A 23601-nucleotide genomic window follows, 5' to 3' on the forward strand; every position below is an offset into this window, starting at 1 on the left:
ATAAGCCTGGAAAGTAACAAAACAGCAGCATCAGTGTCTGGATGCAGCAGGGAGATTCTCACCTGAAGAGAAGGGCACTGGAGCAGCAACTTCTAAACCTCTGAAACACTATCCAAACGTTTAGTCGCATTTCAGACCTTGAACTAAAGGTAACTCTGTCACTTGGAGCCTGCAGATAGTCACACCCAAGAGAAACTGAAACGTTTGCTGCAGTTACGGCCTACAAACAAGGCACCATGTGCATGTTGCAGGGCTGAGCTCACTGAGGCCTTTAGCATCTCAGGTAAACGCCTCAAATTTCGGCCTGCTGAATGAAAAGTAGCGCCAAAGAGCACCACAGGCCACCATAATGACTTGAGAACAAAGTCATCGTCGAATGACTAATACTGAAATGCTTTATTTTAAATGTGGATATTTATACTCTGTACTAGGCCTTCCGTTCAGGCAACCGTCGTTTCATGTCTCACAGCAGCACCGTTTGACCAATTCAAAAAGATAAACAAGGCTGAATACTAGGCTCACAACATGACTAGCAAACTTTCTGCACTAGAATTAGCAAGTACAGCGACTGAGAATGACCAGTTTACAAAACACAAAAGTTTATTCATCAAAATTCAGGCGCAAAAGTGATGTACAGCCAAAACGGAAAGACAATGTAAACAGGGAAAGCTACTCTTTCAATGAATGTTTGGTGGCCCTTAAAAGGGCCGTTGGGGGGTAAAAGTTATTAGCCAGCCGGCTAATACTCCTGAGACTGGGACGAGGCCTTCTTTCCCGCCTTGCCGGAGCTCGGTGCAGCCTGGCCGGTCTTCTTGGGCAGCAGGACGGCCTGGATGTTGGGCAGGACACCGCCTTGGGCGATGGTTACACCGCCGAGCAGTTTGTTCAGCTCCTCGTCGTTGCGCACAGCCAGCTGGAGGTGGCGAGGGATGATGCGGGTTTTCTTGTTGTCCCGAGCGGCGTTACCGGCCAACTCGAGGATTTCGGCGGTGAGGTACTCTAGGACGGCGGCCAGGTAGACAGGAGCCCCGGCGCCAACCCGCTCGGCATAGTTACCCTTGCGAAGCAGACGGTGCACACGGCCCACGGGGAACTGCAGACCGGCCCGGGAGCTGCGGGTCTTCGCCTTAGCGCGGGCCTTTCCTCCGGTTTTACCTCTACCAGACATTGTTGATCTTAAGGAGATTTGTTCACAACAAACACTACAGATTCAGCTTTGCAACAGATGCTGCGAGAGCCAGCGACAAACGCTGCATATAAACACCGCGTGTTGTCCCGCCCTAAAATGTTATTGGCTTTTGAAATTAAAGTTGCTCAGCGATTGGCTTTGAAAGGTCAAAGTGAACAGGAAGTCTAGTGACTATTGGATAAAGTGTTCTGGCCTTAAACCAATCGTGATAGGGTTTCCAGAGGCGAAGAAAGCGATTGGTTTGTGCTTTTCCTTCTTGTTGTGAGTGGATCACATGGACGTCCATCAAGCATGGGCGGAGATAGGAGGCCAATCGATTATTTTCCCTCCAGTTTCAAGTTTTTGGCGCCTTTCCAAATGCTGCATTGATTAATAAAAAAAGAAGAAGAAAAAAAAGCCAATAATGTAACATTTGTGCACCTTTATACTGCATACCACATAGACAACCATATGTTCAGTTTATCAATAAGGCCTACTTTTGTAAAAAATAATTGTCAGATGGTTGACAATATTTAAGTATAAAATTGATATTCAAAAAGAAACACTGTCAGAAGGTTATCCATTTCGGCTTGGACTGTGTTTATCAGCCTTTCAGGTAGACAGAGACATGTAACACTGAACCTATCAAATACCTGACTATTTCACTGCCAGTTGTAAAAATCTGTACTTGAATTCATCTCCATCATGGATCTCAGCAGCATTGCTGCAGATTGGAAGGCAAGCAATCTTTTCTGGCTGTGGGGATTCTACTGCAGTTAATAATAATGCTTCATGGTTAATAATGATGCTTGTTTCCCCAAGAACTTGAATTTAAATTATAGTCAGGTTTTAGCTGCATAGCCCTTAACACAGTCTCAAGGGCTTCACAATGGCCAAACGATAAATAAAAACGATAAAAGAAAACAACACCTCCCAACCTTAGACCATGAATGAGAGGGAAAAAAAACTCCCACAAAAACCTCAGCAGGAAATAAAGGGATGGGCTTCACAGAGAGGGATCCCCCTCCAGGACGGTCAGGCTGCAGGGTGCCAAGAGTAGGCAGACAAAGATGAAATATTGGTGATGAAATGGAACACAAACAAAATTTGTTTGTCTATCTTTATCCTTAAAGTCTATCCTTGTTTCATGATTCAATTTAGTAGTGTGCTGCTCACCCACAGGCAGATATGTGATTTATAGCTTATAGGTTATATTCCTAACAGGCTGATCAGTGTAACCAGTAATTCTGCTGCCTTCCAGACAATGTTAGGCTTATTTGAAGCCGATTTAGAGTGCTTCTATCTAAAAGGCAGATGCGTGCTCTTATAGAAAGCAAAAATATTAATCTAGTGTAACATCCCTGCCATGCTGCTCACTGAGTGGTCACAACTCAGAATGATGCTACCTTCCAAAAAAAGTATCCAAAATAACCACAATGCAGTCGAGTCCAGACTGAGCGAGGCTTCAAAAATAATTTATTTGCAATAAATTAAACATTTTAAATATCACAAGAATTTAAACCATACATAAGTTATCTCTTAAATTATGTTGCTGTTTTCTGTTTCACATTCAGGCCATATTCTATATGCCTCTAAACAATGGAGTGGCTTTGTTCATTTCTTCAACATTTTAAATTGGTTGCAATTTTGTCAAGTAAAGCACAAGTCCTGGGGAAAGCCTTTCCTTTTACCAGTGCAATCCCTTTTAATAACTATATTTTATTATAATACAAAATAAATCTTAAAATGAAATCCAAATAATTTAATTAATTTGGTTGATTTGAAATATACTTGGTACACACAGTGAAAGATCTTTCACTTTTCTCTTACAAAACACAGATGCCAGAGTTAAGTCTCTTATGTACATTTTTACATATTGATTCTAATTGTTTGCCTTTGAAGGATACAGCATGCCCCTGATTAGAATCTTAGTTTCAGTATCGTATCAAAAGGACCATACTGACATTATTGAGTTTTTCCCCCGTATATTTCTGGTTGCTAGTAGACACTTTATATCGAGCCCTGAGAACTTCAGCTCCACCTTGTCGTAAACTTGAATTTAAATCAATCCTGTAGCTCCCAATGCCTCCCAAGAGCATCTAAAACACGTTCCAGAGACTTCATTTGTCCCGTCTAAACTGCAACATTGTAACAATGTTGTCACTGTGATTTGTGTGAGATTTGTTTCTGGAATAAAACTTTAACAAATGTGAAAATGCTCCCAAATGTTGACATAGGATGGGTTTTGCTTTTTTCAGCCTATGTGATGTGTGTGACCTTGCATCCGACCCATGCAAGCCATTTCTTCTGTAAGCACAATATATGCAAACATGCTGTACAATAATGACGATAAACGTTTTTTGCAATGATGAAATATGAATGCGTGCATTAACTGAAGACTCTATGGTGTGTGTTTTAAATGCACTTCTGAATTAACTGGAGTCTGCAGGAGCCACAAGGAAAGCAGGACCTGATAATAAAACTTAAATCGCACAAAGTTTCACTGACGGTTTATTGACTGACAGAGTATACTGTCAAATTCTGAAAGGCTTTAACTCATTGCCCTGCTAGAAGAGTCTGCTAGAGATCCTGTATAGTATGCAATGCATTCTCTTTTACAGTCTGCTTTAATTTATTTATTTACAAGTCTGCCCACTCCTGTCCTTAAAGAGAGGGCTCTAATGAAAAGGCTGGTTGAGGTTTAAGCAGAGGCAATTTGAGAATTAATTGCATTTATGAGCTAAAATTCCAGTAATATTCCAATGAAGGTCCCTTTATGATATGAAAAATAAAATAAAAACAGGCATTCTTTGCCCGTTTCTGCTTCTTATATAAGTTACATTTATGAACACATTATAAAACCAATGTATAAGCAAATCTCAATGAACATTTGAATAAACATTACAACTAAATTAAGACCGGTTGATTTTTGTTCACTTACTATTTGTTTAAAATTACCTTTGCAGGGAAAAAACACACACAGCAATGTCTCTACTATATAATGCAACTACCATGACTCATTTTTTGGGTAAAATAGCACTTGTTTTTTTAAGTAAGAGCAATAAATAATAAATTACCTCTATGCAACACAAGAAGTTTACATGTGCTGTAAAAAAAAACCTTCAAAGTCCAAAGTGCAACCAATAGTATCATACTGGCATTTTATATCATTAAATAATTTAAGAGCAATTCCACTGAAAAGGGTCACCGTCACACATCGCCTCTCTACTGACCTCTTGTGTTCAGACAGAACACGACATTTCACTGTAATCATTATTCCCTTTTCCTCTCCACCAAGCAGCACATTTCTCCTCGAAAACAAACAGGTTTGATAAGCACATTTCCTCTTCAGGAGTGTGACTCAGCATGACTCCTCTCCTCTCCTGAAGGTGCAACTCTTTCTATCCAGAGGAAGGCCCTCCCAGAGGTTTCCTTTAAGAGACGCGGGGTGACCACCCACCCGGGGTGTACAGCCCGTCACAAAATGGATTCTTGCCAAGGTTGTTCTTCTGACAATAATAATAGAGGTGAGCGGGCCAAGCCTTGTCGACCAGTTAAGGTGACCCGTCTCCGACCCTCGCCATCACAGTCAGTTGTCCAGTGTGCTCGCTCCTCCGTTGCTAGCGGCGGCTTTGCCTTTGGACTTGCCCGACGAACGGAAGGAGAAGCGCTTGATGAGACGCCGGGAGAAGCTGCCAGATTTCTTCCGGCCGCTGGTTGCAGCAGCGACACAGTTATTACCCAGGTTGGAGATGTCTTCGTGGGATTGGCTGAAGCTGGGGTCTTTCTCTCGATGTCGTCTGCGGAACAACAGCTTTGTCCCGCTCTGCAGAAAGCCCACTGGAGGAAGCAGAGAAGTTACAACATTATTATGTTTTAGCGCCAATCCATAATTGCAGTACAGCAAACCCTGCTGAAACACTTTCACTCCACTACTACTTTTTTTAAATCAATTCCATGGCATAGTTCCCTTATCAAATCGACTGACTGAGCTTTTTGTTACATGGACTGACAGTCTGTTACTGCTAAATTAAAGTTTTGCATGTGTCGTAAGGCTATAAAAGGTTTGTTTGCATTGGCAATAATGTGTAAAAACTGAAATAAAACAGGTCTGTAATCTTAATTGTGGTAGATTGATGGATAATCCAAAACCAAGATTTCAAACACTATGAAAATTTTATTTGCAATTAACAGAGCACATCATTGAAGGATGCTTTTATCTGAAAAACCTTACACTGCCAGAGCATTACATGTTTAGCTTTGCTGGCCACAGTGGAAATCGAAGCTCTAGCCCTGGTGGTTTTAGTGCCGTGTTCTTCACACTGAATTATACAAGACCACATGGCATACTATTTTTGCCATTGGGTATAAAATATTCAAGATATTCACCAAATATATTTGGTGAAATCAAAAGATGCTGTGGCTCTTTCCATGTTTTGGGACCAGTATTAAAGCTGACTTTACCACTGGTACAGAAGTGAGTTCTGGCAGGGCAAAGGCTGCGGTACCTTTATGGTCCTTGAGGCTCCGGGTTTCCAAGGCACCGGTGGAGCCAGTGTCTGATTCCACGTCGTCCACAGAGGGACGCTCCGACACATCGGAGGGTGTGGTCTCGTCCGGGTCCTGGTGATGCCCCGCCCCGTAGTGGTTGCCATGCATGGCTGCATCCATGGCTGCAGCGTAGCCCATCGATAACGCACAGTCATCCTCTGAGAGCGGAACCTGATGAGCGTGATACTGGACATCATCAAGTCATGTCTGAGTCAGAATGATTAGCAACGTTAACGGAGGAATATTTTATCAGAGGCAGACTGACGGCAGAGAGCTTCTGGGTAATGAGAGATAAGATAAACACTTCAAGTAAAGACTAGTATCCTATGCTCAGAAAATGTAAAAAATATATTTTTATTATGTTATATTATTCAATGGCAAACATTAAAAATATATATATTTTTAATATGTAGTTTATTCTCAGTGTCACAATCATCAGCACACATCTAAATAATGAGACTTGTACATTCCAGTGAATGCTATGTCAAGTTTAAAGTGCAGCCTCTTGCACTCAGTACATTTCTATGGGCTTTCAGACACAAATCAGGTAATAAGACCAAGTCATGCTGCTGTAATGTGGCCCACTGTCAGTAGGGACTGTGACTGTGGGAACAGAAAAAATAATCTCATCAGGATCCATGTCACTGCATAGTGCATTGCTTAGTGAAGAACAGCTCGTTACTTGTGTTATTTTTGTTTTACCAATGATGCCAGTAATTCTGAAGGCCGCTGCATTTGACACCACATGTATGCTCTGACCTTCGACACCCCCGAGATGATGAGTGTGCTCCTTTTAGTAGGCGTCTTCCTCGCTACTTTGCAGGCCGACTCTGTCAGCTGCCGAATGGCAGTTTCTGCAACAGGGTCCAAGCCGTTAGAGAGAGGGCCGTCCTCTGAGCAACACAAACACAAACATGTAAATAAGCATTATACTGGCAAACTGCAATATACAGACAGTCTCAAAACTTTACGCAGCCATGACCTCATTTTGCTGCACCACAAAGCAATTTGAAAATTCACAGTTTTTGTCTGAACGTACACAAAGTACTCCATTCTGAAAAGAAGATTGTAGAAAGTTATGTGAAGGTATATAATCAAGGTAAAATAAAAAGTCAAATATATGAAAGTATACACACTTTTGTTTCATTATGGCACTAAACAGTGTCATATTTGTTACTCAGACTTTGTATTTAGGTTTGAGTAACGAAATTTCAATAATATTTTCAATTCAAAATAGTTTTAATAGTTTAGCTGCTTCCGACAATACTTCTCAGTGGGATTTTAAGGTTTCGAATGGACACTAATCCACTAATTAGTGATGGCATTAGAGTCCAGTTCCTGAAATTTATAAGAAAAATAAATGATCACCCTCCCACAACTATATGTGAAAATACAGCTTGTAGGTAGCTTGTGCTTTAATTGCAGTTTCCTTGTATAATCCTGTTATGGAAGTCAATGAGCTCATTGGACAGGAGAACCTGCACTCAAAGTGCACCCTGCGCACTGTGAAGTGCATTCCTCTCATCTCATGTTACACAGCTGCCTGGTGCTTGTCCTATTTTGCATCTGTTATGCAAAATAGTAGGTTTGGCCGTGGAAACCACATGTTCAGTCCAGAACTCACTGCTGGGATTGGGGCTGGTGCTGCCATCAGACAGGATGGTGGGTTTCTTCTCAGTCACCTCCACTTTGGACGGGGAACACATGGGGGAATCACCTGAAAGTCACCATCACTATCAGTGTCATTTCATGTCATCGTTACTGTTATCACTGCAGCATTCTCTTATCTTTTATTTATTACATACTTGCCCTGTGGCAATACAATCATGTAAGCCGCAAACTCACTTGAATTGCGGTCTAGCTTGGGTCGGGACTGGATGGTAGTGACAGTGGTGACGACGGTTCCGTCTGGCATGATGGTCCGGTCCACGTCTACCTTCTTGGTGGGTGTGAGTGAGGAACGGAGTGGCATAGCATTGTGGCTGCTGCGAGGCTCCTCTGACTCCACGTACAGCAACTGGAGGAGTCAAAAAACACAATTAATACTGGTCTTTGCACGTCGAATTACTGTACGTTGGGCGTAAGTGAGGCAATAAGTCAGATGCTCTCACAATAACCTGTGCTTTTCATTTGACAACTGACAAAGTGTATTTTAGGGGTGGGCGCTTTAAAAAAAACAACGTGTTTTTAAACTGAGATTGTACCTGCTGGGAAAATCCATTTTAAATGACTAACACCTGTGGGTATAACAGGTTACAGCAGGGGGTGCAGGAGAAGTAGAGCTTGGGATCTTTCTTGTACTCCCTGCAGGTTATTTGTCTGTTTTGTTAGAGCGCAATAGGGAATGTAGTGCCAATTTGACACGTTGGCCTGCAGGGATACAGTAGATGTTTATGCTGTTTTTGGAAATCAGAGAAAATAAATATGCAGATTGCAAGAAGGAAATAAGGCAACAAGCTGGCAGCTGAAAAGGCTAGAAGTGGATCTAAAATAGACGGCCATTATGCTTGGCTATAGAGTCTTTTCAATCTTGTATGATAATGGACTACGTATCGACCATTTCCCAACCCTCCCTCCCTCTTTGTTGTGCATGTTTGTGTCACTCTAGCTCCATTGATGCTGGATAAAAAAACACTGAAATGTAAAATAAGAGAAACCTGTAACTTGAAAGTATGAGAATGACATTAAAATCAGTTTCCACATCTGAACCGTCACTCACCTCGAGGGTGACAGTAGCGTTTGGTGCCAAGCCATGGCCTGGAGTGACTGACAGTATGTGTTGTCCGGTAGGAAGTTTATGTGGGAGGTCCAAGGCTATGGAGGCGTGGCCAGGCAAGAGTTCTACCAGAAAAAAACATTTGACCTTAGTCATGAAACAGCACACTAACACATTTCTACAGAGAGCATGAACACATGTGTCATACATGTTTCGTTTTCGTTCATTTCATAAATTATAGTTATTGCCCATAATGTGAGCATCTTTTGACAGTTTACACATCCCAAAACACTAGCTACCAAGGGCCAGTGAAGTGAGCATACTAACTGTGTTTTGGGCATATTTGATTTTGCTTTACCAGTCTAAAAGATACTGCTGATCAGGTTTCTGAGCAGCAGCCAGTAGTAAATTACTATTGAGCGGTGCCTTACGTTCCCTCTTGCTGTTCCGCTCCAGAAGTCTTATTCTCAGCTCTTTGGTTTCTGGACCCAGGTCCCTTCAACACACAGGAGACAGCTGTGTTAGACTATAAATACATACATAATAACAAATTGCTTAATATTAAGTTATGTTAAATTGTGGTAATTGTTAATGATCCATTAACAGTAAAATGGAGACAAGACTTTGTGGAAATTGTGACAGTAGTTATGGTGATTTCCCAGGAGTAGAGGCAAATTTTCTGGTTCATAGCTGTTAGCCCTTCTGTAAAATAAACCTGTCCTGCATGTAAAAGCTCAAATCAAACTTTGTCTTTCCACAAAGTCACACTCATCGTTATAGTTAGTGCAGCAGCTCCAGAGAGTGTTGCTTCATGATATTATGGAATATGAAATTTGCTTCTTTGGCATAGGTGTTCATGCTCACGAATATTGATCCAAGATCAATAGGAGTAACACATGCAAATTTTGTTTTAGTGTGGATTTCTCCTTTAATGTAGGCATGAGTAAGCATTCATGACACATCACATCAAAGGCAATTTGATACTGCAGATGCCATCTTACAGAGTGACGTCTTCGTTCCATTCCAGCGAGGCGGCAGGGCTGCTGGGCACAGACAGGAAGCGGGTTCTCCTCTCTGTGGAGGGTTGGTCCAGGCTCAGGACGCAGCACAGCTCCCCTGGTCTGGACCACTGACCTGCAGACACGCAGTGACACGGTGACACCTTGGCAATCAGTGGGAAACCGAGCAGATACGATCTGAAGCTGAGGGAAAAAAGCTGACCTTTATGGCAGGTTGCCCTGAGCTGCCGAAGCAGTAGTCGTCGTACAAGGACACTCTGGGACACGGGGTTCAACCCCGCCGACAGATACTCCATGGGGACCTGGGAGCATGCAGAGGAGAGGACACAGAGCTCAAAGGCCAAATCACTTTGGGATAGGATCTATCATCCAGCATCCAGTCATAGCGATGCATTCTTTTTAAAAACTAGTTATGAAATTGTATCGTTGAAAGTTAGTGGAAAATCCCCCCAGAGCAAAACATTTTGATGTGAATGTTTCTCACCGCAGGACTGGATACACAGGTCTTGAGGTTGAGGACCATGGCTGGCTGAGTGCTGAACAGAGTGTCCTCTATCAGTCCCTTAATCATGCCCAGGTCTGCCTCGCCCTCACCGCCCTGGGAAGGACAAGAGGAAACCGATGACTCTCCAGTAAGAAAACAATGCGCGTCAATGGCGGGATTGCCATAAAACTGAACTGTACAGCTGGGGACTCATTTATAAATGTTGTGTGTGCACAAATCGGGGGATTAAAGATCCGTACGCAACTTTCCACACAAAATTGCAACTCTGATGGCAAGCAGTGGCAACAAATAAAGTAAAATGTTCTACTGACCTTTCAATCAATACTTTATGTCCCATATCAAATTACACAGATTTGTAATTATAATATCCCAGAGTAACATTCAGGCCTTTACCATTTATGGCTAATGTGGGAGTTAATGGGAGGGGAGGTGAGGCTTTTTCACATGTGCAAAATTACAAGTTGATTGGGATCTATAAAAGGATAACTTGCGTGACAGAAAGAGTAAGCACAGTTTTATAAATCAGATTATTTTTTGGCTGTATGCACTTTTTCTCTTTTGTACTTACGTAACCTTCTCATGAGGAAACTATGCACAGTTTTACAAATGAGGACCCTGGTGACTACATGAGGTGGTCATATGATATTAGTGGTAACAGTAGCAGATACCTGTCTCTGCAGCCTGCGTGGCGACACGTTCAGGGTGAATGACGGCTGCTTGGACAGGGTCCAGGACACCAGCAGTCCCTCGTCCTCCACCTCCTCCAGACACACCACCAGCTGTTGGAGGCAGACAGGGGGCAAAGGAAAGCACATTAGACACAGAGATGGAAAGTGGGTCAAAACACATGTGCAGCAGTTCTGTTATGACACATTAACACATGGACGGTAAGGTGCTATGTGCAGCATTTTAACACCCATAAATCTTTACCACATTAATTTGAGAGATTAGTATAACTGCTGTTAACAAATGAGACCATAGCTGTGAAGATTGGCAGCCTCTACCAGCTTCAACACTGCATTTTACATTGTGTGACATCGGGTCAGATTTTGCAGGAATTCTGTTCGCTTTACTGGGCCAAACAGGAAGAGGGCCACTGTTCTACTAGCGCAAACAGAGCGAAAGCTTTCAGAGTTTCTTGCGATGTTAGATGCTGGAATGAGTGAAAGGCTGATGGAAAAATCACTTCCAGCGTCTTTATGTTAAGTGAAAGAGAAAACAAACAGATGCAGAGCAACATCTGGAGGAGGAAGGACAAGTAGCAACATCCTCTTTACGACAAGAAGCAACTGGGTTTACGGGGAAATGTGATCTCAATTTTAAGAAACACTCGCACTAACAATACCACTGGCATGAGATAGAGGCTGCCAATCATCTTGACCATTGTCTCTGTTTATGGTAATTATACCAAGGTATTGCATTTAATTTGACAATAATACGTTCACGTTTGAAAATGCTACATGTAGCACCTTTAAAGATTATAATGGGTTGATCTACATGAAATTGGGATAGAGCATCAATGTTCCTACACGTGATGTAATAGCAGAACCATTACATGCACTTTACATGTAAATTTACATATTTGAATAACAATGCAAATGAAGCCCTGGCATTCTCGCTGGTTTGAGAAGCATGCCCTCAAATGTGCAAATTGCAAAATCCAGATGGTGTGCTATTGTACCTGTGTCACCATAGGCTCTATAGTGACCTGGTAGGTGTCCATGGAAACGGCAGCTGGTGACTGCTGGGTGACCGTCACTGGAAATGTCACCGTGTCCACCCAACATTTACAGTGTAAAACCTAGAAAATGAGAAAAGGTTGTCGAAGAATGACATTGGAATGGGAAATATCCATTAATGCATGGAGATGCAGCCAAATTTACCCATTACTAAAATCAAAGGGAATGCACCAGAAGAAACTACAATACATCTGTTCTTCCTTGTGTCTGAAGTTGAGTATCTACACACACACACACACACAAAATTACACCAGTATCAAGGCCATCATTTCACAGCCAGAACTAAATTATTTATTTAATTTTTAACAGTTATATTAATTTCTAGTATAGCACTAGTGTTTTGCTTGGCCTGATACCATTTGTTTTTTGCACAATTATCTCTTGGACTGCAAACTTGTGCATGAAAGAGAAAGTATTGTGAGAGCAACACAGACCTGCTCCAAGATAAAAGTAGAGTCTGCAATGGTCAACTTTGTTGAAATCATCATAGTTTGGACATGATCACTGCTGTAGCAAGTTTACTGGCTAGCTGGGTGTTGAAGATGGTTTCTTTATAAGTTATTAATATGTTTTTTTTTTACAGGTATAATGAAGTTGGCAAAAATAAGGAAGGGGCAATGCTTGAGAGATTACAAAGACTATTTATATCTATCAATTTAAAGTGACTTTACTTACCATACAATGTGCTGATTGGTCAGTGCAGGTCACACTATGTATTGCAGAAGAAGCAGTTAGCTGGAGACTGCTGTCAAAAGTGATCTGGATGGAGCTCTGAGAAAGACAGAAGAGAACAAATGTCCTAAATCTTACATAAGACAACATCAACCGAAAGGGAAGAGACACTTGGGAATGACATAAAAGATGTTGTACTGCGGTGATATGATTTCAGTAGAACTGGCCAAGCAGTTAGTCATATTCCTTAAGGATCTCTAGCCAATTAGCTGATGAAACTTGCCGCTGTCTCATTCTCTGAAATGTAAATTAACTGGGGAGTTTTGTGAATTTTAAGCATATTTCTTCAGGAGAATATGGTGTTCAGAAGTCTAAGAACTCTATCCATTCATTATGGCTTGGAGTGATCTTCCACATTATATAATGATTTAGCAAAGAAAAACAACAGCTTTTTGCACATAAACCCACTTCCCTGCCACAGCAACCTCAACTAGATTGATAAAGAGAAGCCCATAAGGTGCCACTTAAGTCTAACATTATGTGTAGGGATGTGAAGAGACTGTGGCCCACAACCCGCACATTATTGAATTTAGTATGACATGGCAAAGAAAAACTGTGACTTTAGCACAGACAGCATTGTGGTTGTGTGCACTCATGACAAATGCCTGGAGGATTTGGCAAAAACATGCAACATATGCTTGACCAAAGGGCGGTACTGGGGACATTCAAGTTAAAATGGGTCCTTGCAATGGATGTAGAAGCTGTGGATTCACATTGATTTTACTGCTACTCCGGCTCCCAACAGCATCCATCATCAAGGCCGTATCAGTCGAGGCAGAATGCTTAGGCACACTAACAGGAGGGCAGCAGGTTCTGTATGTGTGTCGGACTTGGAAGACACCAGGACATAGTATCTCAGTCAGGCAAGCTTTGCCGGAACAGTGGAAACACCGGTGGACTACGCGGTTCACTATCACTCTGTACCTGTGCCAGAGAATTAGTAGATCTGTTTCACTGGATAGCTTTAACTGGCTCGGGAAATGCGAGTGAGAGAAAACAAATCCCCCATTGTCCGGGCATATGTTCCTCTAGGTCTAAGTCCAATCTCTATCAAACAGAACTGTGGGGGCGGGGCCGAGGTGGTAGGGTGATATAACAAAGTGTGTGTGTCTGGTGTGTGTGTGTGTGCATGTTTGAGTGGAGCACGTAGTGAGTGTTCCAGCCAGAAGGGCAGGAAGCCAAGAACAATGCTGCAAGCTTACGCAGGATCCCTGGACCAACACTGCAGTCACATGACCACACCGTACAACCTACTGTGTTTACTTCGGTTTAGATGGCCTTCTCGAACTGCTCAGTCACCCAACCAGCCATCACTGCCACAGTGCAGGAACAAATATGATGTGATGTATTTTAGATTGTGTGGTTTTAGCAGAACCCGTTATTCATAGGGCTATAATTGTGCATGACTTGCAGATTTGTATTAACATATTTCATGTCTTAGACACCAGCGTACCACTTATGAATCAGAGCAATTTTGTGACCAAATCCCCTGAATGTCAATTTTCTTGGGTTCCCAACATTCTGGAAAAACAGCATTACAATTTGCAAAGCTGAATACTCATAAGCCCCCAAAAACAGGGATCAGAGCTCAGCTTATGACAAGTCACTTTAGACAGCGCAGGCGAAATGACCAATTACAGCACAGATTTGTGTGTTGCTAATCTGTGATTAAAACAAACTGACAGCACTTTATTTATGTGTTTCTCCAGGAAAACAGCCTCTAACACAGTAGCACAGGCTTGGCAAGATGCGTCAATCAAAATCTTACATGCCCGAGAGAAGGTTAAGTAATCAAAACTCCAGCCATTGTTGTTTTTCATAGACAGGAGGTTGCTAATATAATTTTCTGTTAAGCTTTGATTTTGGGCTGGGCTGTAGGCACAGCACTATGCATTGCCCTGGGGGTTAACATACTGCCAGTTTCTCAGTTTTGGAGCATGCATGCTTGGATGTGTGGCCAGAACGGCCCAGCCATCACTGGGGACACCTAGCCTTGTTTTCTACATTTTTAGGTCTGTATCATGTCCCTGAAATAATTTATGGTTGGAAAACATTAAATCGTATTTTTTACTAAATAGAGTCCTTACGGTATAGGCTAGGATACATTCATTTCTCAGCCTGCTCATCTGTCTGTATTAATAAAACTGGCTGCAGGTTTATGGTTTGCAATTCCTTCCAATGAAAGTTTAACCTAGACATGTTGCATCCATTGGCTTCTTAGCCACCGACTATCTGGTGCATTGTGGTGTTGTGCATGATACCCACCTGGCCCAGGCTATAGGCTATGGCTCATTCTGTCATGGAGAGGGCAACGCTAACAGTCTAACCACGGATTTGTCCTTGTGAACCACCGCTGTTCAAGTGAGTGTATATGCAGGGGGTATTTCTGGAGAGAGACGGGTCCTGAGGACATCCATGGTGTCACTTCAGGTTTGTCAGCATCACCCCTTTGGGTCCGGCTGGCTAAAAGCCTCTGAAGGGCATGTGGGTCAACCAGAAATACGCCTCGCCTCTAGCTTTTGTTGACCCTCATCCCCCTTTCCTACCCTTTCTTAGCAGCATGTCATCTCTGAGGTTCAGGCTGCAACGGTGTTAAAAAAAAAAAGCCAACAGCAAACAGGCGCCAACATACAAGTGAGCTTCTGCAATTTTGAGAACACTATAAAACACCCAGCATCCATGTTTTGGAGGTGGAAAGGAAAACATTTGAGTCTACATTTCAATAAGATGAACACGCAGGTTGTTGCAACTGTTGGAAGTGACTATGTCCCCATTCTATTATTCTATTCTATTTTCCATTGTAAAAATCATACTGGTTGGTAAGCGAAAGTGGCTGGTGAATTTGTATCCATCAGCCACTGTGAGTGATGGAAGTAAAGGTTTGTTTCCTGCCCTATCATAGATAATGAGCACTGACTGTTAATGTCCCCCGTCGTTAAAAGAGGGAATCTACTTGAGCATAATCGCAGGGCATTTATCGTCTACCAACAGCTGAGTCAGAGGCGGAAGGAGTGAATTGTGGCCTTGAGCTAATCACCAGGCTCTTTGTAACTGCAGATCTTGGATGGACAGGGTGCCTTCTTCCCTCCAGATGCACACTGGTGCGCTCCACAATGCCTCTCCCACCACCCACTCAACTCAGTGACGATGGTCTGACATCATGTGCCGGAAGCACATGCAGGCCGAAAGGATTCTTGTGCTTTGATACAGCCGGAGTTTCCTAGTCTAGATAGATAGGCCAGCCAGTCTAGTCCTTCAAGCCTCCTCCACACACTAATCCAGCTCGAGTCATCTGAATAGGCTCATATCAAGTCCTTTTGCCAAGGCAAGATTATATCCAGGGGCTTCCTCAGTAATACTTCCGCAGGCAGACATTTCCTCTGGATAAACAAATGAGTAATGAAAGAAGCTGCATCACACGTCAGTCGCAGATAACGCCGCAGATTTCCAAATCCTGTCCTGAGGTGCAGAGGGGAGACCACAAAGACAGAATTGCTGCAGCAGTTAGTTAGTTATGCTGCTGTGTATTAGCCTGCTCATGTTTAAGAGGAACCACACCGAGTCAAACACATTCATCTGGAGACGCACACAGATGAATCAGATGATGAAAGCTGTGCCCAGTATTAGAAGTAAGCAATGTATGGTGCCATGCCATGCTTAACTGTATTGTAAGAAAGTGCTTGTTTGTGCATTGGGGAGAGCGGTGGGTAAATCGATAGAGGTGATTTGTTTTGCACTGACATATACAGTATGTGTGTATGCAGCAAGAGGACGTCCTTCTGTTGACATAACCATAACCAGCTGTGATGAAGCCTCACGCCAAATCCCTGGATTACAGAGACAGAGGGAGAGGGAGAGGGAGAATCTTCTTAGCGACCCTATAAATCATCATCATAAATCATCATCATTAAACTAGAGGTAGACTTGACACGTTCTCCAACCTTGCGGTGAAGAACACAGCTGCAGCACGAGTCCAGCGCTCAGCCCCTCACCTCCCCACCCTGGGGTGGTACTTCCCACCTCTAACCCGTCTCTTAAGAACGCTGATGAATGTGGTGCTTCTACCACAGACACTCTGCAAGACACTCCAGGTCCCTCACCATCTATACCAGCTGAGTCATCTGATTATAATTTCTTATGTGGTTTATTTTACAGACACAGACAACCAAATCTCTTGGGAAGAGGCGGGGTGGGGTCCTGCCACTAACACCTTGTCACTTCGTATCAGCACTGTGTTTGTCGAGCCAGTACACAAGCACTAGGCTGAAAATCCCATGCAACACCAATGCCCTGAACTGGCTCAACAGCACATTAGCATGCACAGTTTTCTTCCGTTATCTTTATCTATCCACTCCAACCTTCCTGCCAGGATTCAGCCCCCTGAATCCCTCTTTACTTGTTAGTCTTGTCTCGTTGACCGTGCCAATGGTTTTGAATATTCACTGCAGTTCAGGGGCCTGGATCAGGTTTCCTCCAAGGAGGCAGTGTTATGCTACAGGCACACAGCGTTCTGACTGGACTCACAATTAGTGGGATGGGCTGTTGGCTAGTAAGCTAGCAATGCCGTTGGCCTGTGTTTACATGGACCTACTTGAGTATAGGAGTGCCCCTGCATTACGTCACTCTTTGCTGCAGTGAGTAGTCAGGAAAGATATTAGGCTGAAGAGAGTATCTCCAAAGACAGTCAAGCCAGACTTCTGAGTCATGTAATTCAAAACTACAGCCATGCTTAACAAGTGAAAATGAACATGCACACAAAACACAAAAACAAAAATGAATGATTAAGCCCCCCCACCAGCCAGTCACCACCACAAATAACCTCCATAACCTTTTGGAAACACTGAATTGTACGAGCTGAGCAGCCTTCATTCAACCAGCACATGCAGTACATCCAATACATACTGAATATCACTTATGAAATCTTAACATAAAAAAAATACGCATCATTAAATGAAGTATACTACAGCTAAAGCAAATGCTAATAGGTACAGAATAAAATTATAAAATCAAATCATTATAAGTCACCAAGTACAGCGCTACACAACATCTTTTTAAAGCTTAATAGCTCTATAAAATCAAAGGACCTTCAAGTGCTGCTTGACTTTTGCTAATTTCACTTTTTACCTAAAAGGCAAATACCACCAAGATGAGAGGTGTTTATAAGAAAAGAATCAGCCATCCTCATGAGATTCCTATTGAACAACTCAATGTTGAACCGCCACATTACTGTGAAAAGCTAAACACATGCATGAAGAACATAGAGGTCCTGAGAGGAATATCAAGCTTAAGATTAACTCAATCTTATAAACCATTATGTGATAGGCCACACTTACAGGCTGCTCCAACATGCATCAATTGAAACTGAACGTCATATATTATCTAACAGTTGGCCCTGAACTGGAGGGCCTACCAAATTCAAAGATATTAACTTATAGCAGTTATAAGGCCCCATACATTCAAATCTAAAATGTCATAGTGTTCATTTGTCTGATTGACGATGAACATGTTTATGATGATTTCATGGAGGATACAGGTGGATATGTGAAACTTTTATGTACACTGGACTCATGGTGTTGGAATTATGACCCCTCTGAATCTTCACTGAAGCCAATGCACAGCACTATCTAGTATGATGCAAAGTTTCAAGTCTCTATCATGTTGGATCTTACAGGAATTTGAATAACAGCAGAAGGAGAAAAATCAAAATCAAAACAAACAATCAAAATCCAATAAAAAAGCCCAAAAGCCCCTATGGGACTTGAGCTGGGCCAGCAGAAAAACAGCTTTGCTGAACCATATTTATGACTTCAACCTACAACATATGGGCTCATTCATCTCGTCTTTATCTGGATAAATTTCATCATAATTATTTAAAAAGATCTGTCAGCAGCTTAAATGCCAGAGCGTTACTTGGGGTTAATGCCATAAAGGATTCACGTGTTAATCCCTACATGATGACACCGATGCCTTATCGTCACGGTGCCGTGTTCCTCCAGGGGAGCTCGTGTTTTGCCTGATGCAGAAACATAATCATGATATGCAAGGCAGAGTAGAATGTGAGTCTTCGGGACCATAGTTTTGGCTGTTGCTAAAGTGTCCGTTTCCTAAGTGGCCGCAGCAACATGCCTGGCAGGTGGCAGGTGCTTATGCGAGAAGCAAAGAATGCGATGTGACTCGCTTCTGGCCACCTAATACTTGCCATAGTGCCACAACCCCTCCAGCAGGTTTTTCCAGTCAGGATGGTGGGGGTGAAAAAGACGTAACACAAGGCAAACCAAATCACAACTAAGAGAAATCGTGCCAAACAATACAGGTGTGTGGACAGTACGTGTGAATTGGTTATTAAAAGTTATGGCATTACACCGAATGCTAGACACAATGGTAATATAGGGTCAACAATGTTTAGATTTACATTTTAGGCATTTGGCTGAGGCTAAATGGGGCTGTTGAAGGGATCAAGCATGTGACCTTTCAGTTACAGGACGGTCTCTTCAACCACTAGGCTACACTGGATCTTGCATTATGTCCTGTAGGTGTTTCTATTGGATAAGCCACAATCGTGAAGTGTAATGTGATTGTAATGTTCTGACTTTTAATAACAAATTGACAATTGATTTGCATATGCCCCGACTGCATCTGAAATCACAGGGAGCCCTGCGTGCAGACACAGTGACCCGCAGATATCCTGTTGTGATGAGGCAGCTCGACAAGCCTTGGCTCACGCTGCCGGTTCACAAATTAAACACCACATGGATAAACAGCTTGTTTCTGTCTCCTCCACCACTGACGCATTCACCCAGTCTGGAGATAGAACTTAAAAAAAAGCATTATATACTGTATATCGTCACTGCTGGGTGAAATCCTTGCATCTCCAAAATGTCAACTTTTCAGGAACAAAGAAGCCTTGTCTTTAGCCTGACCCCCTTGTATTTTTGAGTTCATCTAAAGAGGTTTTGAAAGGGTTTCATAAGCCCAAGGGCCACAGAGTTATGATAGATCAACCCACAAGAAAACCATTAGACAACCATTCAAGTGAAGTTAAAACATGAAAATCACCAAAATAGCTCTGAGGTTTTCACATAACAGCAATACATATGGCTGTTCCTGAAAAATATGAATAGCCACCTTTTTTTTTTTTTTAAAGACACAATCCCGTAAAAGCACCCCATCTCATTTCCTAACATCCCTCATGCATTTAGTACTTACTACTTCCACAAAGCTATTTAGAGTTCAATAACCAACTCTATCCCCAACAGTGTCTCTGCTATGAGCAGTCGAACGGCTTCCAGCGTTGCAAGTTTTTATGTTTTTGTTTTGTTTTATTGAGGAGACTAGCAATACTTTTTCAAGCACATGGTATTGTTTAAGAAATAAACAGATAGTGTGTTTCTCCTCTGGAAAAGCCACTTTGCATCCATATCACTCTTTCAGCAGGATCTTAACTCTGTTAGCTATAGTATTTTTTTTTAAGTATAGTTATAGTTTATAGTTTACCACTCACTCCAACGTAAGTGCTCTTGATAACAAAGAGCAAAGGTTACAACGGATCGACTAATCATTATTGTAAGCTAACCTTTAAGCATAGCACACTCCCATCTGCCATAATTTCTTAGAGTCTACCTTTGGCAGTTTCAGAGAACCAAACTGAGCTGTTCCACTGAGGCTCTTATTACAGCACAAAACCGAGGCTGTTGAACACTTCAAGGAAAACGACTATAATGAGAGCTCAGCGGGCTCAATGCAGCATACCAAAAAGAACATGACATCCAGAGGAAACATATCATTGGGAAAGAAAGAAATCAGTACCAAAGATCAGTGCTTTCAAGTTTTTAACAACCCACACTCTGCAAAGCTCTGAAAGCTCCTCTTATCCTGGTTTGTCCTCCTATTACTGTCAACTACTAGCTATCATCTGTGTTTGGACTTCCATGTATTGTTGTCTTAGGATATATGACTGCTTGTCCTCTTCATATCTGATGAAGGTTGTAAAGAACGTCACAAAGACTGTCTGTTAATCTTTATTTTTATTGCAAGTGTTTTTTTTTACCTCCACCAAATGAGTTGGACAGAGGTTATGTTTTCACCCCTGTCTGTCTGTCTGTCTGTCTGTTTGCTAGCAAGATATCTCAAAAAGTTACAAACGAATTTGGCTGAAATTTGTTGGACAGATCGCCTTTTGCCCATGGAGAAGTTGATTACATTTTGGTGGTGATCCGGATCTGGGATTTCCGCCATTACACGATTTTTGTTGTTCATGCGCAGGTGGGAAAAGTCAGACATCCGGGTCTTCCAAGTTGGCTGCTAAAGATTGCCCTCACATGCTATTTTGTCAGAAAACAAACGATAAACAAACATAAACTGTTACGGAGGCCGCAGCTTTATGGAGTGTCTTCCAGTATTACAAGTGTTCTGTTCTGTTGGTTGCCTAACAAAAACGCACCATTAATTGCATCGTTTGCCTACGCACCAAGCACATTCTTTTCATAACCTACTTGCAGCATCCGGGATGTGGCATCAATGAATGAATATCTAATCTCCAATGTCGTCACTTGAACTCCCGAGGTGAGGTTTTCAATCAGAACCAAGCGCAGTTTGTTATCTGCGTTCACCCTGTGGATTGATCTGACCCCTTTAAACTCCCTGCCAACTCAACTCAACATACACACATGCACACACACACACACTTTCTCAGTGGGGGGTAGAGGATCCATCCCCTCTTCCAGCGCTCATAGGAAACATCTGACTGTGTGGCTGACTTTGATACACACAGATCAAAAGCAGCATTTAAAAGGAGCAAAACCTTCAGAAGCTTTCTATATGCCTCCAACTCACAGCGGATTACCAACTGTCGGGGGTACTGACAGCATGGAAGAGAAGATACACACTGAATCCAAAGATGGTTTATGGGTGAAACATTCTGGCACAGGCTAAATAAGACACCATGTTTTACACAATGTGATGAACTCTACTGCAATACTGACGGCTGACACAAGTCAAGGACATACGTTGCAAGACACTTGATGCAATCATTCTTCTGTCTTCAGCAATGACAGCCATTTTGCCATTTCCCGATGCAGCTGAACCACATGCTTTTTCCCCCACAGGCTTGAGCATCGGTCTATTTTTATGAAATGTGGGTGTTCACACTGTGGCTGGGCTGATTGGTCTTGCCTCTCCGCTTTTATGTGCATTGATTCAGAGCTGTTACGCAAGGCCCTGCCCCATCCTCTTCCCGATTAGTGACACTCCAACTCCCACACCTCCACTCAGCAGCCTACCTGCCTACACACACACACACTTCCAGCACACATGGGCGCAGGCCAAACCAACTGTATCAGCCTGCGCTAAACTATTTATGTCTCTTCTTAGTGAGGTAACCTTAGGTGTACTCACCTAAACACTGGCATCATCCGAGTACAGTGGATATCTAATGTCTGTTTATTCAGCTCTCTCTGATTGCCGCTACCTCCAACACTGCATTCTCATGTAGTGCTTCTAGCATTATGTAAATGGCTTAAAGAAATCAAATTAACTTACCCCATGCCTGCAAGCTTGCTCATTCAGAGCACGGACCCAAGCTCTCTGCCAGTGTTCCCTGAAGGACTTGAAGGAGAAGAGAGAGGTCAACAGGCCTTTAACCCCCGCCTCAGAGGCCGGCCCTCCGTCACGGCCGGAGCGGAGCTTTAGCAGGAAGCCCCACACGCCTCCTGCCTGGGTCTGGTGGGACCGGGTGAGGGGGAGCCGCCGGGCCGTTTCTGTTTCTGCCCCGTCCTGCCTGGCTCTCTTCTTGGCTCTCCAGAGACGCAGCACGGTCAGTGAGTACTGGAGCAGCCATGCCAGCACGATGAGCAGGGAAGCCAGGAAGAGCCCCACCAGACACAGCCAGCCCAAGTCCTGCAGCTCCATCACGGTCTCCTCGGGCCTCTCATATCATCACAGCCAGGCGGAAAGATCAGGACTGTCAGTCAGAGCAGGTCAGCCCCCGTACGCCTGTGAGTGGCAGCAGAAAACTGACAGTCAGTACCTTGGTGCATGGCTTACTTACAGGCTATAACTGAGGAATATCCCAGAATACCCAGGGAAACACTGGCATGGTGGATGTGACTGCCTTATACTCTAGTTTGCTTATTTTAGGTCACGTTAAAACACCGCATGTGTGCTTGAAGCAGAATCCAGTGCGCTGAGAAATTGCGTTACGTAGATAACAGAAAAATGAATCATGCATTACAGAAGAGGACGATCAAGTGCAGGTTGACAGACTAAACATGACGTTGCCAATCAATTTTACGGAACAACCTACCGCTTTAACTTGAATGGTCCGAGCAGCAAGCGATAGTGAAAGCATCGAAGGCGAGAAATGGGTAACATGAAGCTGGCTTCATGGCGATATGCAGCGCTGTGTCAACAACAAACTAAACGTGTTTCTCCCATCTCAGAGCCATCAGCGATGTTCCGATCGATTCCTCTGCGCGCACAACTGCTGTCATTTATCGATTCAATAAAGAGCCTGCACTCGCTTCATGCATTATCAGCTACAGTAGGTTGGAAATCTCCGCTGATCGTAACCTGCCTACCCCTCTCCACGGTACCTTTGCTCTGACAAAGAACAGCAGTGGCCTACAGATGGCGCACATGGTATTATATTAGCTGGTCGTCCATAGAAACGGAGGGGAAGGACGCGACTGGGAAAAAAAGGAAGACGGTAAAAAGGGAAGTGGAAGGCGGACGGAGAATCTCCACAACGAGATGCGTTGGCCTTCAAAATAAAAGCGCGAAAGTTAAGAAGTGTGAAATATCGATCAATTTATTTGTATATAATCATTGGGACATAGCCCCAGGGATAATGTTGAAATTCACGTCATATCAGAACTTTCCCTGTATTTGGACAATGAAAACGATATTTTTGTCTTGAGAAATAAATGCAAATCCAATAAAACGCCAACTGGCTAACTATGGTTAATGAAAGACATATTTCCCCCTGCACAACAGACACCTGTGTTACCAGGTGCAAACTTACCAAGTTAATCATCATCTTGCCATGTTGACAGAACTACGCGGCATTATTGTAGCCTCCGTGACCCTGAGCCAAGTCACATTTACGGTCATACAGCTGTCTAACAACAGAAATAGAAATATGTCGTCGACAACACGTGTATTGTGTATTTATTTAT

General features: G+C 43.0%; 2 protein-coding genes across 2 annotated transcripts; both read right to left on the bottom strand.

Annotated features, from left to right (window-relative positions):
- Positions 1-433: 433 nt before the first annotated feature.
- Positions 434-1242, bottom strand: h2ax (H2A.X variant histone). The gene has a single exon (XM_071901057.2). The coding sequence runs from the start codon at positions 1166-1168 to the stop codon at positions 740-742; it is 429 nt and encodes a 142-aa protein (XP_071757158.1). The 5' UTR covers positions 1169-1242; the 3' UTR covers positions 434-739.
- Positions 1243-2634: 1392 nt separating this feature from the next.
- Positions 2635-23009, bottom strand: c2cd2l (c2cd2 like). The gene is made up of 15 exons (XM_071901385.2): positions 22731-23009; positions 21968-22420; positions 12374-12469; positions 11641-11760; positions 10628-10738; positions 9939-10052; positions 9657-9756; positions 9437-9569; positions 8867-8931; positions 8439-8560; positions 7565-7736; positions 7344-7436; positions 6479-6612; positions 5677-5890; positions 2635-5008 (listed from the first exon to the last, which is right to left on the bottom strand). Exons 2-15 carry the CDS (start codon positions 22334-22336, stop codon positions 4758-4760), a joined length of 2094 nt encoding a protein of 697 aa, XP_071757486.2. The 5' UTR covers positions 22337-22420; positions 22731-23009; the 3' UTR covers positions 2635-4757.
- Positions 23010-23601: the final 592 nt, after the last annotated feature.

This window comes from Centroberyx gerrardi, chromosome 11 (genome assembly GCF_048128805.1).
Source record: "Centroberyx gerrardi isolate f3 chromosome 11, fCenGer3.hap1.cur.20231027, whole genome shotgun sequence".
In the NCBI taxonomy this organism is placed as follows: domain Eukaryota; kingdom Metazoa; phylum Chordata; class Actinopteri; order Beryciformes; family Berycidae; genus Centroberyx; species Centroberyx gerrardi.